The sequence below is a fragment of the Phanerochaete carnosa genome (genome assembly GCF_000300595.1).
Source record: "Phanerochaete carnosa HHB-10118-sp unplaced genomic scaffold PHACAscaffold_3, whole genome shotgun sequence".
Classification (NCBI taxonomy): Eukaryota; Fungi; Basidiomycota; class Agaricomycetes; order Polyporales; family Phanerochaetaceae; genus Phanerochaete; species Phanerochaete carnosa.
The window spans coordinates 4172228-4188426 of record NW_006767630.1 but is presented as its reverse complement, the minus strand read 5'-3'; the positions used below and the strand labels follow the sequence as shown (position 1 = coordinate 4188426).

General features: G+C 55.3%; 5 protein-coding genes and 1 non-coding gene across 6 annotated transcripts; 3 read left to right on the top strand and 3 right to left on the bottom strand.

Annotated features, from left to right (window-relative positions):
• Positions 1-231: 231 nt before the first annotated feature.
• On the top strand, positions 232-1505 carry PHACADRAFT_253228 (uncharacterized protein). Its single transcript, XM_007393967.1, has one exon. The coding sequence runs from the start codon at positions 264-266 to the stop codon at positions 762-764; it is 501 nt and encodes a 166-aa protein (XP_007394029.1). The 5' UTR covers positions 232-263; the 3' UTR covers positions 765-1505.
• Positions 1506-2542: 1037 nt separating this feature from the next.
• Positions 2543-3449, bottom strand: PHACADRAFT_27149 (uncharacterized protein; the record flags this gene model as incomplete). Its single annotated transcript, XM_007392681.1, has 3 exons — positions 2543-2698; positions 2750-3268; positions 3324-3449. The coding sequence occupies 3 exons, from the start codon at positions 3447-3449 to the stop codon at positions 2543-2545; spliced, it is 801 nt and encodes a 266-aa protein (XP_007392743.1).
• Positions 3450-4885: 1436 nt separating this feature from the next.
• On the bottom strand, positions 4886-4957 carry PHACADRAFT_t36. The gene has a single exon. It is a non-coding gene; the product is annotated as a tRNA-Arg (tRNA).
• Positions 4958-5500: 543 nt separating this feature from the next.
• On the bottom strand, positions 5501-6745 carry PHACADRAFT_193844 (uncharacterized protein; the record flags this gene model as incomplete). Its single annotated transcript, XM_007393966.1, has 2 exons — positions 5501-6610; positions 6668-6745. 2 exons carry the CDS (start codon positions 6743-6745, stop codon positions 5501-5503), a joined length of 1188 nt encoding a protein of 395 aa, XP_007394028.1.
• A 2797-nt stretch (positions 6746-9542) lies between these two features.
• PHACADRAFT_253227 (uncharacterized protein) lies at positions 9543-10290 on the top strand. Its single transcript, XM_007393965.1, has one exon. The coding sequence runs from the start codon at positions 9719-9721 to the stop codon at positions 10184-10186; it is 468 nt and encodes a 155-aa protein (XP_007394027.1). The 5' UTR covers positions 9543-9718; the 3' UTR covers positions 10187-10290.
• A 1974-nt stretch (positions 10291-12264) lies between these two features.
• On the top strand, positions 12265-15034 carry PHACADRAFT_253225 (uncharacterized protein). Its single transcript, XM_007393964.1, is given in 11 exon segments — positions 12265-12357; positions 12369-12372; positions 12423-12509; positions 12563-13018; positions 13144-13362; positions 13419-13582; positions 13772-14173; positions 14236-14401; positions 14457-14617; positions 14675-14833; positions 14891-15034. 9 exon segments carry the CDS (start codon positions 12433-12435, stop codon positions 14908-14910), a joined length of 1824 nt encoding a protein of 607 aa, XP_007394026.1. The 5' UTR covers positions 12265-12357; positions 12369-12372; positions 12423-12432; the 3' UTR covers positions 14911-15034.
• The last annotated feature ends 1165 nt before the right edge of the window (positions 15035-16199 follow it).

Sequence of the window (16199 nt, the reverse complement as noted above, 5' to 3'; positions counted from 1 at the left end):
ATGTGCCACCCCGAGCAGTACTCAGATGCTCAAACTGCAATCGTATGCCATGAGGACGCATACGATATCTTCCCCTGCGCTGACACGCCCCGCCCTGCGCAACTGGATTCCTGGCCAGAGAATTTGACACAGTATCTCGGCCGCAAAATGCCTGAGATCGAACTCGACGACGACGGCTGTAAGGCTTGGCTCTCTTTCTCTACCGAAGTGCGCCTCACTGACATCTCTCTGCCTTCTTTCTAGCTGGGTTTCTCAAAACGAGCATGCCTGACGAGGCGCTCCTTCCGAATGTCTGCAACACCAAGCTCATAGACGCCAGCGCAACTCAGCATCGCAGTGACGATACCGGCCGCGAAGACGGCTCGGTGGACGGCGGGCCTGATGAAGCACTCACGCACATTTCTCTCGTTCCTCCTCCAAATCCTCCCGGGCTCGCATATCCGCTGAAATCTCACCAACAGCAGCAGCCGTCAATTCGGCCCGCCATTCCAGGTACTGCTGAGGCCGCGCGGCGCGCGTCAGAAGACAAAAATCTCAAGCCTGGCGGCGCATTGGCACCAATTGACGAGCCCAGCAGGGACGCCATGGTAGCGCCCGGCGAGTCTACAGCGACCCCACCTGCCGCCGACGGGCCCCGCGGCGTGCTCGACAAGGTGCTGAGCCTGAACCTGTGGCAGAGGACGGCCGATGCGCGACGGCGCCTGAGGACGCGCGAGCCGAGCGTTCACACGCGGGCCGACAGCGACCGGACGTTGGTGGATTAGCAGACAGGTGTTGATGACGCTGTGAACTTGGATAGTGCTACAGGTTTTGAGTACTGTGACGAGGCTCTTTCGGCATGTACTTTTAGTTTCGCGCCCACTGAGGCGACGGAAGACAATCTGGCCAGGCAATTAACAAGCCACCCTCTTTCACGTCGATGTATACAATCCCACATATCCAAAAGCATACATGATACTTATACATTACAGCTGTTTCAACATGTCCTTTTTGCTTCCCCTGCCTACTCTGCCACCGCCCCCTGTGGCGCACGGTACCACACGTCTGCGCGGACGAAGTTGTTGTACACCTCGCCGGGTCCGAGGAGCGTGTCATCGCCGCTCGCGCCGCGAGTGGACGCGTTGGCATCGAGGAACGCCGCAAGCGGCTCATGGAACTCCAGAAACGCGGCGGCTGGGAGAAAGGTGCGAAGTCAGCGCGTATGTCACGTTCGTCATTCGGAACGCGTAAAGGATGTTGGCGAGTAGCATACGCAATGAAGGTGCCTCCCAACAGGTTGGCGAGTGTGCGCGCACGTAGGCTGTTCCGCATCTTGGGCATGGAGCACGCCCCGAGAGAAAGAGTAGAAGGTATGGAAGAGGAAGGGAGACTCACATCCGACATCGTACCCATCTTTGCCGAACTCGCCGCTCCCACCGTGGATGCGCTTTCGCGCGTTCCGGGACGGGTTTGTGAGATTGTTCGTGTAGAATTGCACGCCAGACTCTGTCGTACCAAAGGTGTCGGAGCGATACCCAGGTGCGGGGGCAGCAGCGAACAGAAGCACAGGAGAGAACCATCGGGCCGGGCGGAAGTAAGTGGTCGCAGCACTAGGTCAGCACGAGACAATAAGACTGCGAGCGATAGGCACTCACGGTTGGATTCAAACACGAGCTTGAGCCCGCTCTTGTCGCTCGCGAGGAGTACGAGCGGATCCGTGGCAACGCGGACGGGCGACTCCTCGAGGATTTTGCCCACGATGTTGACGTCCTCTGGATTCATCTCCGTATTAGCTCATTATTATGAGGGAGCGTGGGAAGGGTCGCACCAGACTGCACCGATACGGCGCCGGACGAAGGGAACGCTGCGGCGGGAAGGCGTGTGGGGAGCGCGTGCGCGGAGCGGCTGAAGACGTAGAACTCATCTGCAAGAGGGAGAAGATTAGTATGGGCATCAAGTTCAAGCCGCCGCAGACGCCAGTGCATCGGCTGGCGGGTCCGCCGCCACTTTGGCGCATAGATCAGAGGGAACAGCGCAAGATGGAGTCGAGCGCCAATCTGTACGATGCGCTATGTAGGAACGGCGGCCTGTAAGAGCAAGCGTCTTGTCGCAGTCGCACCAAGGAGGCCTGTGCGTGCATGTCCCGCTGCTTTTGCGTGAGACGCGTTTTGCACAATCGCATCAGCGCTCTTACGGTGCATACACCATTCAAGACAGTGCGGATCTCAAGATCGAGCTCCTTGGTCCGCCTGCCGCCAGGTCTCTCCTCCGGCGAGTATGGCGACTCCCGATGGAGGGAGTAAGAGGCTCCTCACGGCCGTGCAGGGAAAGTTTCAGCTCTCGCACGAGACACACTTCAGTTAGATAACATCGCTGCCCCGGCGGCGTACGCGCCACTAAACGCTGTGCATGCCTCAGGGCAACCCTAAAAGGATTCGTTGACTCACCGTAGCCTTTATCATACTGCTCACCAATCGTTCCCGTGGATTTGGCAGCGTGATTGTGGTGTGTGCCTTCTGCGGACGCAAGCTTGCCAGTTGAAAGCGCGGTCTCGGGGTAGAGTTCAATTGTATGGTTCGACTAAAACATGGAAATATGAGTTCAATGTTGACCACTCTCGAATAAGAACGCGAAGGCCTGCCTTTATTTGTAGTCTGTGTCCATGTACGGACGGCTCTGAGCCATCTTGAAGAGAGGCATCAAGATTGAAGCCCCAGTGCTGCAAAATGTCAGACAAAGACAAGATACAGTTTACATGCGGAGTGCGTACCTGCGTCAGGTTAATCGGCGTTACCTTATCCTCCCCCTCGAGCTTTGCGCGATAAACAATCACAAGACTACCCAGGCAGTACTCGCCAGTCAACTCGTCGATGGCCTTGCCCTTAGGACTGACGAGGCCGACGAAGACCTCAACGCGGAGTCTGCCGGGGTAGCCCTCCTCGCCGTCGTCGCTGGTGCGGGCAAAGATAACGCTGGACTGGCCAGGGAAATCGCTCTGGATGGTCACGAGCTCAGCAGGCGTGAAGAGCTGGACGGCGTTCGGGTCAAGGAGAGGCTCCCAGAGGTGGCTGTCGAAGCCCTGGACACCGCCATGGAGTGAGACAGTGGGCTTCTCGTTTGGGCGAGGGCTGAACTGCCCCTGGGCGGCGGCCTTGGTGAGCGTGGTGGGTGCAGCGGCGTCGGACGCAGACACGGGAACGCGGTTGGCGTAGCGGCCGACGATGCTGTTGGTGTACTTTTGCTGGAGGTGTGTCGCCGGGTCCTCTGGGCCGATCAGAATGTCGTGTGTCTGGCGGGTGAAAGTGTCAAGGGACGGTGAGTCAGCACTGGGCAGGGAGGCGCACCTTGCCATCGGCCTGGATGTAGAGCCTGTGGGCGGTGATGCCGTGGGGGAGGACCTCGAGGGCGAGTGAGGGCGTGAAGCTGGGCAGCGTGAGCAGCACGGGCGTGAAGCGGGGGTCTGTGGTCATCGTCGTCGACAGCGAAGAGGAGCACTGTGTTATCGCGATCTGCCTCTTGTCTCACAAGTCTTTGGCGGAGGCAGACGAGCGTCGATCCCCGGCCCGATCGCGTTATGACGCCACTAAATCTCATCTTATCGCGTCTCAAATGCCGAGGATCCGCCGCTCAGTCTTTGATATCCGTGCCGCGTTCGCGTCGTCCGCTGTCACCAGAACGCAGCCCGTGCTTATCCCATGCTTTTGGTTCTCTCTGACAGATTTTACCTGCTTTCAGGCATTTAGTGCGTTTGTGCAACCGTCACGGTCTGCCAAGTTACATCGCGGCCTGTATCCTCGCTTTCTACGCCTGTCAACTTGAAGTACCAGCCATGACTCGTAGCTTCACGGCCACAACTTGCATGTTTTGGCATTTGCATCTAAATTGCGCCCGTCGCCATATTAAATAGTGCTTGAAACGAGCCATCATCTACTGATCACGGTGGCATGAATTATGCCGCATGACATATGTTCGTTCAGAGCACGCGATCGTCTCGAAGCACAGTGCACGCACGCGGCGGTGCAGTCTCGCATCTCGCCAAGTCTTACTTCTATTAACGAGTTTATATACACGGGCTCTAGATTCGTACTGTATGCATGGTGCTGGCAAGGGCTCACCTTGCCTGCGCACCTCGGCTTGCCTGTGCACCTCAGCTTGCCATGGGACCTTGCCATCCTCGCGTCTTCACACCCAGTGCCCACCTAACGGTTGCTAAGCTCGGCGACAGCGAACAAGTACTGTCATGTGCTGACGGTTTCCCACCAACGACGAGTATTTTCACGACGCACAGGGGTAAGCGAGGCCGCTGGTAGCTATCCCGGGCGTGCACGCCCATCTCCGTTCCCTCAGTCGATCGGAGAGTGTTCAACGCTCCATGCGTACGACTTGGAGAGGAGGATAGCAGCTCGTGTCGTCCTCATAGATGGGCTCCGACAATAATTGCAGGCCACAATCCGCTCGTGTAAATGACGCGCGCGTCCGCCCCAATGGCTTGCGCGCTGGTGTGTTGGAGGGGGTGTGTCAGCCTACGAGGACGGCTAGTTTAGGAGGAGATTTTCGAACAGTGAGCTGTCTGCGACGCGCACAGACATCGAGCCTTGGTCGGCTGACGTCTTGTATTCGTACTCGCTTACAAATTCCAAGCTACTTGCTCTGTTTCCAATAACAAATAACAATGATTAGTAGTAAATCACAAAGCGGGAGCCTTGAAGATGGGGAAAAGGAGGAAGAAAACAGAAGCCTTGCGCGCCTTGTACTCCAAGACTGTATTACCTACTTAGTAAGTACTAAGTGTCAATAAAAACGCAAAATGCTGATCTTTGGACGAAGTTGAACTTGAAGTCTTGAGCAAAAGGGCGCACTAAACATGGCGTAGGAAAAAAATTCGCCTACAAGTAACAAGAGTTAATGACCACCGCAGGGGTCAAACCTGCAATCTCCTGATTCGTAGTCAGACGCGATGCCATTTCGCCGGGCGGCCATGGTGTTCGCCGTCCGTCGCGTTCCGACACCGAGCTACGGTCTAATAGTTTCACCGTAAGTTACAAATTGAGTGTCAGTCCGGGCACTGCCCAGACGAGCAAACTGCGCGAAACGCCGCCGGACGTACGAGCTTGGGTCAAGTAGACCGCGCGGTTAGCCGTAATATTGATAATGCATTCAGCACTTGCAAGTCACAATGCCTCTACAAGACTAAGCACGCGCTAGTCGTGCTGTATACACGACGGCTAGAGGTCCGTTTGTACCACTAGGGTAAGTAATACGAAAGAAATTCAAAAAGGGGTAGTATATATCTCTTGGTTAATGTTGCCATGAATACGAAAGAAAAGAGTCATCGTCTTTAAGCGATCCAGACAGGCCTGCACGAAGGCACTCGCCGACATCTCACCAACTTCCTGCGCCCCTCGGGCCTATCTCGCGCAATATGCCCTGCAGCCTACTCCCACTCGTCAGAATCGTGTACGGACGGTCAAACAGGTAGAATGGCATATACCTTCGTGCTCTGTGTCTAATCACAACATTCTCAAAAGGTGCTCACGACGCCAGAGGGCTCGTCCCCGAAGCTGCTGACGATGCCAGAGGGCGAGACGCCGATGGAGGAGGGGAAGCTGCTCACAGTGCCGGAGGGATTGAAACTGCTGGCGATGCCAGAGGGCGAGCTGCCGATGGAGGAGGGGAAGCTGCTCACGGTGCCGGAGGGATTGAAGCCGCTGGTGATGCCAGAGGGCGAGATGCCGATGGAGGAGGGGAAGCTGCTCACAATGCTGGAGGGATTGAAGCCGCTGGAGGGATTGAAGCCGCTGGAGGGATTGAAGCTGCTGACGGTGCCAGAGGGCGAAATGCTGATGGAGGAGGGGAAGCTGCTCACAGTGCCGGAGGGATTGAAGCTGCTGGCGATGCCAGAGGGCGAGATGCCGATGGAAGAGGGGGAGCTGCTCACAATGCTGGAGGGATTGAAGCCGCTGGAGGGATTGAAGCTGCTGGCGATGCCAGAGGGCGAGCTACCGATGGAAGAGGGGAAGCTGCTCACGGTGCCGGAGGGATCGAAGCCGCTGACGATGCCAGAGGGCAAGATGCCGATGGAAGAGGGGAAACTGCTCACAGTGCCGGAGGGATTGAAGCTGCTGACGATGCCAGAGGGCGAGATGCCGATGGAGGAGGGGAAGCTGCTCACAATGCTAGAGGGATTGAAGCTGCTGACCACACCAGAGGACGAGCTGTCGATGGAGGCGAAGAAGTCGCTCGCGATGCCGGAGGGCCCGGCGCTGACGGCCGTGGGAGTGACGGTCTTGGTGACGGTGACGGTGACAATCGGCAGTCCGGTGCATGTGCCTTGCATGCTGTTTGGGGTAGCACTCTCGATGAAGGAGACGGAATGGGGCGCCGACCTGACGAAGGAGGCGGAAGGGGTCGCCGACCGGATGAAAGAGATGGAGGGGGTCCCCGACTCGATGAAAGAGACGGAAGGGTTTGCCGACCGGATGAAGGAGGCAGAAGGAGTTGCCGACTCGATGAAGGTGCTGACTACGCTTCCAGGTGTGGAAGACTCAATAAAGACTAAAGAAGAGGGGTTGGGGGACTCGATGACAACTGAGCTGGCAGGAGTAGGAGACTCGACTGAAACCGGCACAACCTGTGGAGTGCGGTGCATCAGCCTCGTTCAATCCCACAAATGCATAGGCATGCTCACCGTAACAACCGGGCCTGCGAGCGCACCAGAGGCGACAGCGAGGGCAAGGAGAAGGTTAGCAGCGGAAAGGTTGATCATCTTTCAAGTCTAGGTCAAGAGCTGAAGGTGAAGGAGAGTTTACGATATGGCGAGCGCAGGCCCAAAGACTGTTGAGAACAGAAGCGGGATGCAGATGGTGTTCATTCCGCCGCATACTTATACTCCACAGACTGCCGTACGTCATATAAGCAGCTGAGCAACGCTGCAGGGCACGCTGAAGGGGCGCGAGGCACAGGTGCTGTGCGGTACGCGACGGCACCAGAAACCTTTAATCTAGAACCGGGAGGATCCTCCTCGCATGCGACAGGAGGGTCGGACGCGTTTGTACAAGAAGACTCCAGGACGGGCTGTAATGGCCGTCTATCCAGCTCCTTGGGATTACGCGAGGAGGCGTTTTGGCATTCCGCCCGAGGTCTCACTGCTCTTTCTGGGATCAGTGAGACGAGAAGGCGGATGACGCGAGATTTCGAACCGCAGATTAGACGTGAATTGCACATAATCACTGTGCGCTAGAGCGAGTACATTTTGCGACTAGTTTTTCCGCATGTGTGAGGAGAGAGACGAGGCTGTGTGCACAACTATGAGGCGGTGTAGGTACGCATTGCGCAGCAACCAGCTCTTCTTCCGCAAAGAGCGGTTGTTATTTCGTCTGCACGTAACTGCGGGCCATGCGGGCTTTCGTAACCGTATAAACGTCGCTGTAACAGCCAGTATACTATTATACGAGACCACACGAATGTACAGCTTCTGTAAGGAGACTGGGTAAGGCGTCAGTAGGGTAGACTGAGAATAGCGCGGAATAGCAGAGCACCTCGTATTTTATGCGATGACTAAAAAGAATTAGTGTCCTAAATTCCTGGATACACGCTACACAGTGAAGGACATGAATGTCTTGATTCCTTTATCCTGAGCCGGCAGTTGGCCGGCAGAGACCCAGAGCTAAAGAGCACGGGGATGCCGGATCGGCATCAGTTCCTTGGCGGCCGGCACCGCCCGGCATCCTGCCGCCACGAAGATCCACCGTTGCAAACAAACGGCGTATCCATGGCCGGCCATTGATCTGCAGGGCGAGTACTTACGGGGCTGTGCACATCGTGCTACTGGGAATTCGACCACTTTTTTCCGGCTTTCTCGCGCGTGTAGCCCCTGACATCGCCTTCACCCGCGAAATCTTATTAAACTGCCCCATCAGAACGAAAAGAGAGGCTGATAGCACACCACGGCATCGAGCTCGGGCGACTCTCTGCCGGTATTGACCGCTGCCAAGGCTGGAGGCGGTACAAAATCAGCTGCGGAATCGAGTTGTCGCCTTATATTGCATCCCATCGTGCGCGCGCAGTGGCCAAGTCCTTGCAAGACAAGGCAGCTGCCCCGACTCACCGCAAGGCGCAGCAATGAATCCCTTCTCTGCGGGCGATATACACGCCCGATCAGACTCCTGCTCGGCCCACATGCTATCTCACACTCCTTTAGACGAAGCTCACACCGGAGGAAGAGAAGGACAACCGGCGCGAGCTACTTCATGTGGATCCCGCTGAGCCGGGCTGGAGCATGCCGAAGCAGCAGGAGAAAAGAGGTTATGTTTGACACGACGGCTCCGCGTTGGCTACCGGCTGATAGAGGCGTGGACAAAGCGGCGACGAGCACGCACCGCTTAAGTATTCACGGCGCACGTGCGTCTAATCGTCTCGTCCCGCATATCTCGCATTGGTAGTGCGGTCGTCGGATCGGGTATTGTACGTCTCAGCTCTCGGCTTCACCAAAACAAATACCATAACTATTTCGCGCTCGCCCCGGTTCGCTCATCTCTTGTCGCTAGTCCTTGCCGAGAGTGTCAATCGTCCGCGTCAGCATTTGCACGTGCTATCACACCATACGCGCTAAGTCCATTCACGATATCGTGAAGAAGCAATGCAGGCGAAAAATATAACATCACACGGCCCGTATCGCTAGGATACGGCGCAGCTAACAAGGAAAATGTCCAAAGTAGAGTCCACACCACGGCTCAGTACTCTCCGCCGTCGGCATCTCTCCAACTGAATCCGCGCTCCGGCATGTTGATACCTACAGTATCTGTCAGATCTGTGCGCGATATAGAGACTAGAGAGGGCGGTCAGCGACTGCTCAAAGAGCGGTGGCGGCGGCGGCGGTTGGGAAGCTGACAGGGGTAGCGGACTCGATGGAAGTGCTGAAGCTACCTCCAGGAGTCGCGGATTGGATGAAGACGGACGAGCCGGGCGTGGCGGACTCGATGAAAGTGCTGAAAACGCTACCAGGCGTGGCTGATTCGATGGGGACGGACGCGACGGGAGTGGCGGACTCGATGGGGATGGACGTGACGGGAGTGGCCGATTCGACGGAGATGGATGTGACAGGCGTGGCAGACTCGATGGAGACGGACGTGACAGGAGTGGCGGACTCGATGGAGATAGACGTGACGGGAGTGGCCGATTCGACGGAGATGGATGAAACGGGCGTGGCGGACTCGACGGAGACAGACGTGACGGGAGTGGCCGATTCGATGAAAGTGCTGTACGCGCAGCCAGGAGTGGCCGATTCAATGAAAGTGCTGTACACGCCGCCAGGGGTGGCCGATTCAATGAAGACCGAGGTAGCGGGGGTTGCGGACTCAATGAAGGTGCTCAGCACACTCCCGGGGGTAGCAGACTCGATGAAAGTACTGGATTCGCTTCCAGGGGTCGCGGACTCGATAAAAATCGACGAGCTGGGCGTGGCAGATTCAATAACAGTACCGAAGACGGTTCCCGTGGTAGTCGGCTCAATAGAAACGGGTGTAGCCTGAGGAGCACGATACGTCAGTCCTGTCCTAGTTTATAATGGCACGGACGTGCTCACCGTGACGACTGGGCCCGCAAGCACACCAGAGACGGCGCTGAGGGAGAGGAGAATACTGGCAGCGGGGAGCTTGATCATCTTGCAGGATTTGTTTTTTAAAAGCGAGAGTAAAGAAAACGCAGACTCGAGACTGTTGAAGGCAGAAAAAGAGTGCGGATGGTGCTACTTTCGCCGCATATTCTGCAGCATTTATATGCGCTAGGATGGGCCGCCGTGAGCCGTGCGAACATCCAAGAAACGCTGCAGATAATCGCTGAAGGCGCACCGGGCGGAGGTGCTGTGCGGCGCGCAACGGTACGAGAGACGTGTCGTCCAGAACCGGGAGAATACTGCTGGCACACGCGGAACGTAGGGTGGGTTTGTTCGAGAAATCGTCCAGACGGGCTTCAAAGACCGTTTGTCTCGCCCTTTCGGTTGCATGAAGAGTTATTTAGGCATCTCGCCCGTAGAATAATTGTTTCTGCCGTCAACGATATGGGAGGAGGTCGATCTTCGGCGCAAGCGTCCGAGCCGGGAACGCCGCGCCTATGCTTCGTGTACAAGAGCACGTTTGCCGGTCAGCTTGTCCGTATGCGAGAGGGAAGTGTTGGGGCTGTGCGCGTAACCATGAGGCGGTGCAAGTAAGCAGCAACAAGCTCCTCTTCCACCAAGAGCAGCTAAGACCTCGTCTTCACGTAATGGCAGATCATGCGGTATTTCATGGCCGCAGAGGCGTTTCTGGGACGTCAACAGTATGAGAAGCGACCGGTGTATAGCCTACATGAGGGGGGCACGCACAGGACGAGTGCGGCGCGGTGAGAATGACGCACGATAATCAAATACTTCATATTGTTCACGGCGACGGGTGACGACTAGAGCAACACATGCCTGAATAGTCGCGTGCAGTGAAAAGCGCGAATTTTATATCCGTTTTATTCGGTTTTGGTAGATAGAGAACTGAGGGAAGGCGCCTGCTACGGAGTCAGCACAGCCCATGAGGTAAGTGACGATTGGCTGCGATCAGCCGCTTGGCAGTCGGCACTACCCGGCATCAGCAGCAATGTTACCCACGAAGATCCACCGTCATAAACAAACGGCCTGACCGTGTGATCTGCAGGGCCATGGGTGCCGGAAAGGCTGTCCAGGCCGTCTGCTGCGGACTGGCAAGTCAACTAGGGTGTCAAACCGGTGTAGAAGAATCGGGATACGGTCACCAAGGAAGCCCTCAGGTTGGAGTTGGGCGGAAACATTGCGGCGCAGTTCGACTCGGGACGTTTTTCCGCGGCTACCGCGCGTGTTATCCCGCATATTACCTCAACAGGACAAACGCTTCTTCGTCCGTGTGGGGTGGCGTTGAGGGCTTGCGCGCGCTATTGTGTTCATTTGCGGGGCACCGTGTGGCTGTAGTTCGCAAGGTTCTGGCTGGCTCATCCGCGAGCTCTGTACAGCGGCTGGGAGACTCAGTTTGAGCTCTATCAGAATGGACGGAGGAATGATATAACATACTGCAATGGCCGGCTCGGGCGATTACTCTTTGCTTACCGTCGCCGAGGCTGGAGGCGGTGCGGAGCCTGCCGTGATATTGAGCGGTGGCCGCTTTGCACCACATAGTCGCAGGCGCGCAGAAGCCATTCTCTTGCGAAACGGGACGGCCACCTCGGCGGACTGAAGAGCGCAGCGACGACTCTTTACTCAACGTGTGGAATGCGCGCCCTGCTCGTTCAGCGCTTCTCTAATTTTTGTACCGTTGTTCTGAGACAGCGCCGCAGCTGATAGCCTAGATGCCTGCGGATGGAGAAGGAGACTCCCGCTGCGGAATAAAAATAACACAAACCGACGCAGCTCGCTCCTGCGAACTCGCTAAGCCGGGCGAAAGAGTACCGGAGCGAACAGAAGAGGCTGAGGCATCATCTCCGATGCGAGACCGTCGCGTCGGGGACCGGAGGGTGTTCGTGCGAACAGGACAACAAAGCTGCCGGACGGAGAGGAGCCTGCAGTTGATGAACATATGAACATCAGCGATGCGTTCTTCTGTTGCGTAATAGTGTGGACGAATTTTGTAGAAGGAACCCTTGAAAGATGTTACCTACATTCCGAGCTTTGCGTCCTGCTGCCTCACTGATGGGAAGAGTTAGCCTTATTCTTGCACATGATACACTCAGGCTAGACCTGTATATAGTTGGCGAAGGATGTGTCCTCGCTCTTCACTATACGCCAAAGATCGATCTCGTGGTCGAGGACAACCGCACCGATGAACAATACTGGTCAGTAACGATAGCCTATACTCAAAATAAGAGATATCGACACCGGGACCTCTCGGTATTGCAATGCGCACTGGAGTGTGGAAGCCAAGGACGAATATTATTGGCCTCGAAGCCGAGTTAAATACCATGCCGCGCAAAACGCGTTAATATACGGCACCCATTTTGTACTCTGCGTTTTTCTTACCAATATATTGGATTTCTGTTTGACCTTGACTGCGCATTGTCGTGTATAAAAACTCTGACATGGGAGATGTTCACGACGCGGATCGAACCAGCGACTTCACGCCTGTTAGCGCCGACATCATAGCGATGGCGGAGAGTGCGGACCGGGAGGAACCCGTGCCGTCAAAAGTGTTCACGCGCGCTGGGATTTTGGGTGCTCTCGCCCTGACGGACGTCCCCAGGCCCACATTCCACATCGATATGCTGTCCGTCCACTGCACTTTTCCTTCGTCTACCACCTGCCTCTACTTGTCAGCTATCTTACTGCCTCTGAAATAAGAACAGGACTATCAACCGGGGACAAAAAAGGTCTATAAGTCGAGAGTCAGTAAAGTACGTCGTAACGTGCTGCAGTATGGAGCTAATGTTTAAATTCATGATATATGTTTGCTCAGATAATATACGATGGCAGAAGAGCCCGTCCCTGTCTTCACTACCGTCCTCGACGCTCACCCGGTGCCAGGTATCGCTACGCGTGAGGCGTACGTTCCTCATCTGCCCATTCACCCCAGAATCTTGCTCATCCGACGCATAGAGCACGCTTCGACGACCTTGTCTCCGAGTTTGCACGCCGCTTCGGTCACAATCCGACGTACATTGCACGCGCCCCTGGACGCGTGAACCTCATCGGCGAACACATCGACTACGTCCTCTTCGGCGTCTTCCCTGCTGCCGTCGAGCAGGATGTCCTCATTGCTTGCGGGCGTCGGCCCGCGAACTTACCAGCCGTCTCCTCTGTCTCGCCACTCTCATCATTCGCCAATGGTCATGTCCACGCCCAGAATTTGAACGACAAGTACGCGCCGCAAGCATTCGCACCGATGCTACGCGAGAGCGTGCGGAAGGAAAGCCTTCAAAGCGAGCAAGAGCATGTGAACTTGAAGGAGTGGCATATAGACATCGATCCGAGGGAGTTACGCTGGGAAAGCTACGTTAAGGCTGGGTACTATGGTGTCTTAGAGCGGTTCTTCGCCGACCCATCGGCCTCTGGGTGAGTACCGCTTCTGTAACAGTTTTGCTCAGTGGACGCGTGGCGAGCTTCTCGTCAAGCATGGAATCAACTGTTATCATTTATATATCCGTGTATCGGGTTCTTTGCTGACTATCGCCTTGCAGTGAGCCTGCAAACACCGACATCCTCGTCACCGGCACGGTGCCCGCCGGCTCTGGTCTCTCCTCGAGCGCAGCGATGGTCGTCGCATCGACCCTCGCATTTCTGGCCGTCAATGAGAAGCTCGAACTTCCCTCCAGAGATGGCACGCGACGCATCACCAAGGGCGAGCTCGTCGAGATGGCAGTCGAGAACGAGAAGCGTGTGGGCGTGAACAGTGGCGGGTACGTCTCTATCTACATGTACCCGGCCGGCTGATGTGGATTTATTGTATGTGGAGGATGGACCAGGCCGCGTCGGTCACCGCACTCCCCTCGAGCGCACTGTACATCCACTTCTTCCCTATCTTTGGCGCTGCGCCAGTCCCCCTACCTATCCGTCGCACGAAGACGAAGGCAGTGTGGGTGATCGCTAACTCGCTGGTCAAGAGCGAGAAGGTGGTTGGTGAGCGTGCTATTTCACTCTGCTCGATGAGCCATTTGGCTGGTAGATGGGTGAAAACATGAGGAGCAGATTACAAATCTGATCTTAGCTTCTGACCTCGTACGGCAGCTATATATGCACCAGCAGTGCGCATATACCTACTTCGTGTCATATCTACTCTGAGACACATGCTGATGTCCCGCTCTGCAGGCGCCAAAACCCGCTACAACCTGCGCGTCGTAGAAACGCTCGTTGCCGCACGCGTCCTCGCACGTGTCCTAGGTCTTGAGCCCCTCCTCGCTGCCGAAGATGGTAAGAAGAAGTTCACGCTTCGAGAGGTGCTCGCCGCATACGTCGGCTCCGGCGAGATACGTGGCCGCGCCGCACCGAGCCTCAATCCCGAGGAGGTCAAGGTCGCTCTTGAGAAGATCCTGGGTGAAGTTGAGCGGCTTCGGCCCGAAAACCTGCGGCGATGGGAGAAGGGCGAGGCTGGTGTAGTCGAGGAAGGGCAAGCCGAGAGCAAGCAGCTCGGTTTGACGTATGATGAGATGGTGCAATTTAGCGGGCTGGAGAAGGATACGTTCTGGGAGGTCTATTTAAGCTGGGTCGAGGGTGAGTTCAGGCGACTTCTACCTATCCCTGGGCTACTGATGAGATGTTGCAATGTCGACTAGTCGAAGCGGATCACTTCCAGCTGTACAAGCGCACGAAGCACGTCTTTAGCGAGGCTCTGCGTGTGTTGCAGTTCCGCGACGTGTGCCTTGCTGCCGCATCATCCTCCACGAACCCTCAAATACATTCTCCAACGCTGAACGAGCCGTCACCTCCGGATGCAACCGCGTGGGTCCTTTCTCCGCAGGCTCGTGAAAGACCATTGCTGACATATGCACATCAGGGTCGGCGAGGAGCTCGATGACAGCGTGCTTCAAACGCTCGGTCAACTTATGGACGCGTCTCAGCAGTCGTGCAGCGCCTTGTATGAGTGCTCCTGCCCCGAGCTTGATCAGCTTACCCAGATCTGCCGGGATGCAGGCGCGTACGGTAGTCGACTAACAGGTGCGTTCATCTCTTTTCACTTTGCATGATCCTTGTTAAACCACTCTAACGACGCAGGTGCGGGCTGGGGTGGCTGCACCGTATCGCTCGTCGCGGAGAGCGCTGTGTCTGCGTTCATCGACCACGTTCGGCGGGTGTATCCGGCGTACCAACAACTCGGCGACGAGCAGCTTAAAGACGTTGTGTTTGCCACGCAGCCGAGCAACGGTGCATTTGGTAAGCCAGCTCTCTATCTTCATTGTTGGGTGGTGGAGCTGATATGCGGGCGGGTAGTATTCAAAGTTACAGAGTGAACAGCGCTCCGAAAACCGGAAGGCAGAAAATGTACAATTCATATGTATGGGTATCTAAGATCGATTCAGCCATTCCTCCAGCACATCTGGTTGTGTACTGTCTGTCATCTCAAGTGAGAACGCCAAGTCGTTTAGAGAACTTGTGTGATGTCAGGGAAATCTGTTCGAACAGGGGCAACAGCGTCCGGATATCTGCGCATACTTATATCCTTGTTGGGCACAGGAAGGTGTGGCAGCGAAGGAAGGCCGCGAGCGTGAGACAACGAAGATATTTATGATTAAACTGTATTTTGCAAGCGGTACGGCCGTGGTGGGGCAAGGAACTATCGAATATAACATATCTTTGGCCTTATGGCATGTCCGCAAATCAGACTTGTACATGCGTGACAGTTGAAAGCAGATCCTCGTACTACCTGTTTGTTTACCACTCATAAATTGTTTATAAACGTATAGGACCTTTTCTGTGTGTTTAAAAAAAGACATTTACGTCAATTACGTGTCAGCTAGACGGTTGGAGTAAGGCTCCAACCGTTTTGTTTGTTTACTGTATATAAACATTTATTACTGTTTACCGTTTCCGTGTGTGTAAATGAAGTCATGTAAACTTGGTGTAAATGTTTATACACAGTAAACATACAGTTTCCTCTTATTGTTTGTAAAAAGTCATGGTGTTGTACATTCATAGTCTTGCCAACATAATTGACCTTTATTGGGCTGAAGAGTGCATCACACTGCCTGTGCATCATCCTCGGGCGGCCTCTTTGAACCCCCAAGCCCAGCGCACTGTATCAAGTGCCTATGCGCTGAGACTTACTGGGGGTAATGGTAGTCATGATCGTAACTTGTGTTGAGCACAGTCTGAAGGTGAGCATTATAAATATAATATAATGTGTATTTATTGACTGCTCCTCTACATATAGTCTACTGTGGGCACTGGCAGCCTGCCTGCGAGAGTGTGGTATGCAGGAATGTCGTGAGCCCATACTTCATTCAAGAGGAACAATATTAATATTAGTTCAACCTCATTGAGTGATGACAGTACCACATGCGATACTAAGGCAGATTGACTCTAAAAAAAGGGCTATCAGAGGTCTGCACCCATGCAGCAGTCTTCTCTAGGCCAGCTCTCGAAGTCTTAGCGCGAGAGTATGTCGTGCCACCCCCAAAGTGCCAGGCTAACACTCGCATGGGTTATCGGCCCACTTCTCAACAATGAGGTCAATGATAGGACATGCCAACCTTCTAAAGGCAGAACCGCAAGCTTCTTACAGCCCCACGAACATCTTTGT

Coding starts and splice junctions, on each gene's coding strand:
- PHACADRAFT_253227 (XM_007393965.1), top strand. CDS start 9,719: ATGGTGCTACTTTCGCCGCATATTCTGCAGCATTTATATGCGCTAGGA.
- PHACADRAFT_253225 (XM_007393964.1), top strand. CDS start 12,433: ATGGCAGAAGAGCCCGTCCCTGTCTTCACTACCGTCCTCGACGCTCAC. Junction 13,583..13,771: donor CAAGAGCGAGAAGGTGGTTG/GTGAGCGTGCTA, acceptor CCCGCTCTGCAG/GCGCCAAAACCCGCTACAAC. Junction 14,174..14,235: donor CTATTTAAGCTGGGTCGAGG/GTGAGTTCAGGC, acceptor AATGTCGACTAG/TCGAAGCGGATCACTTCCAG.
- PHACADRAFT_253228 (XM_007393967.1), top strand. CDS start 264: ATGCCTGACGAGGCGCTCCTTCCGAATGTCTGCAACACCAAGCTCATA.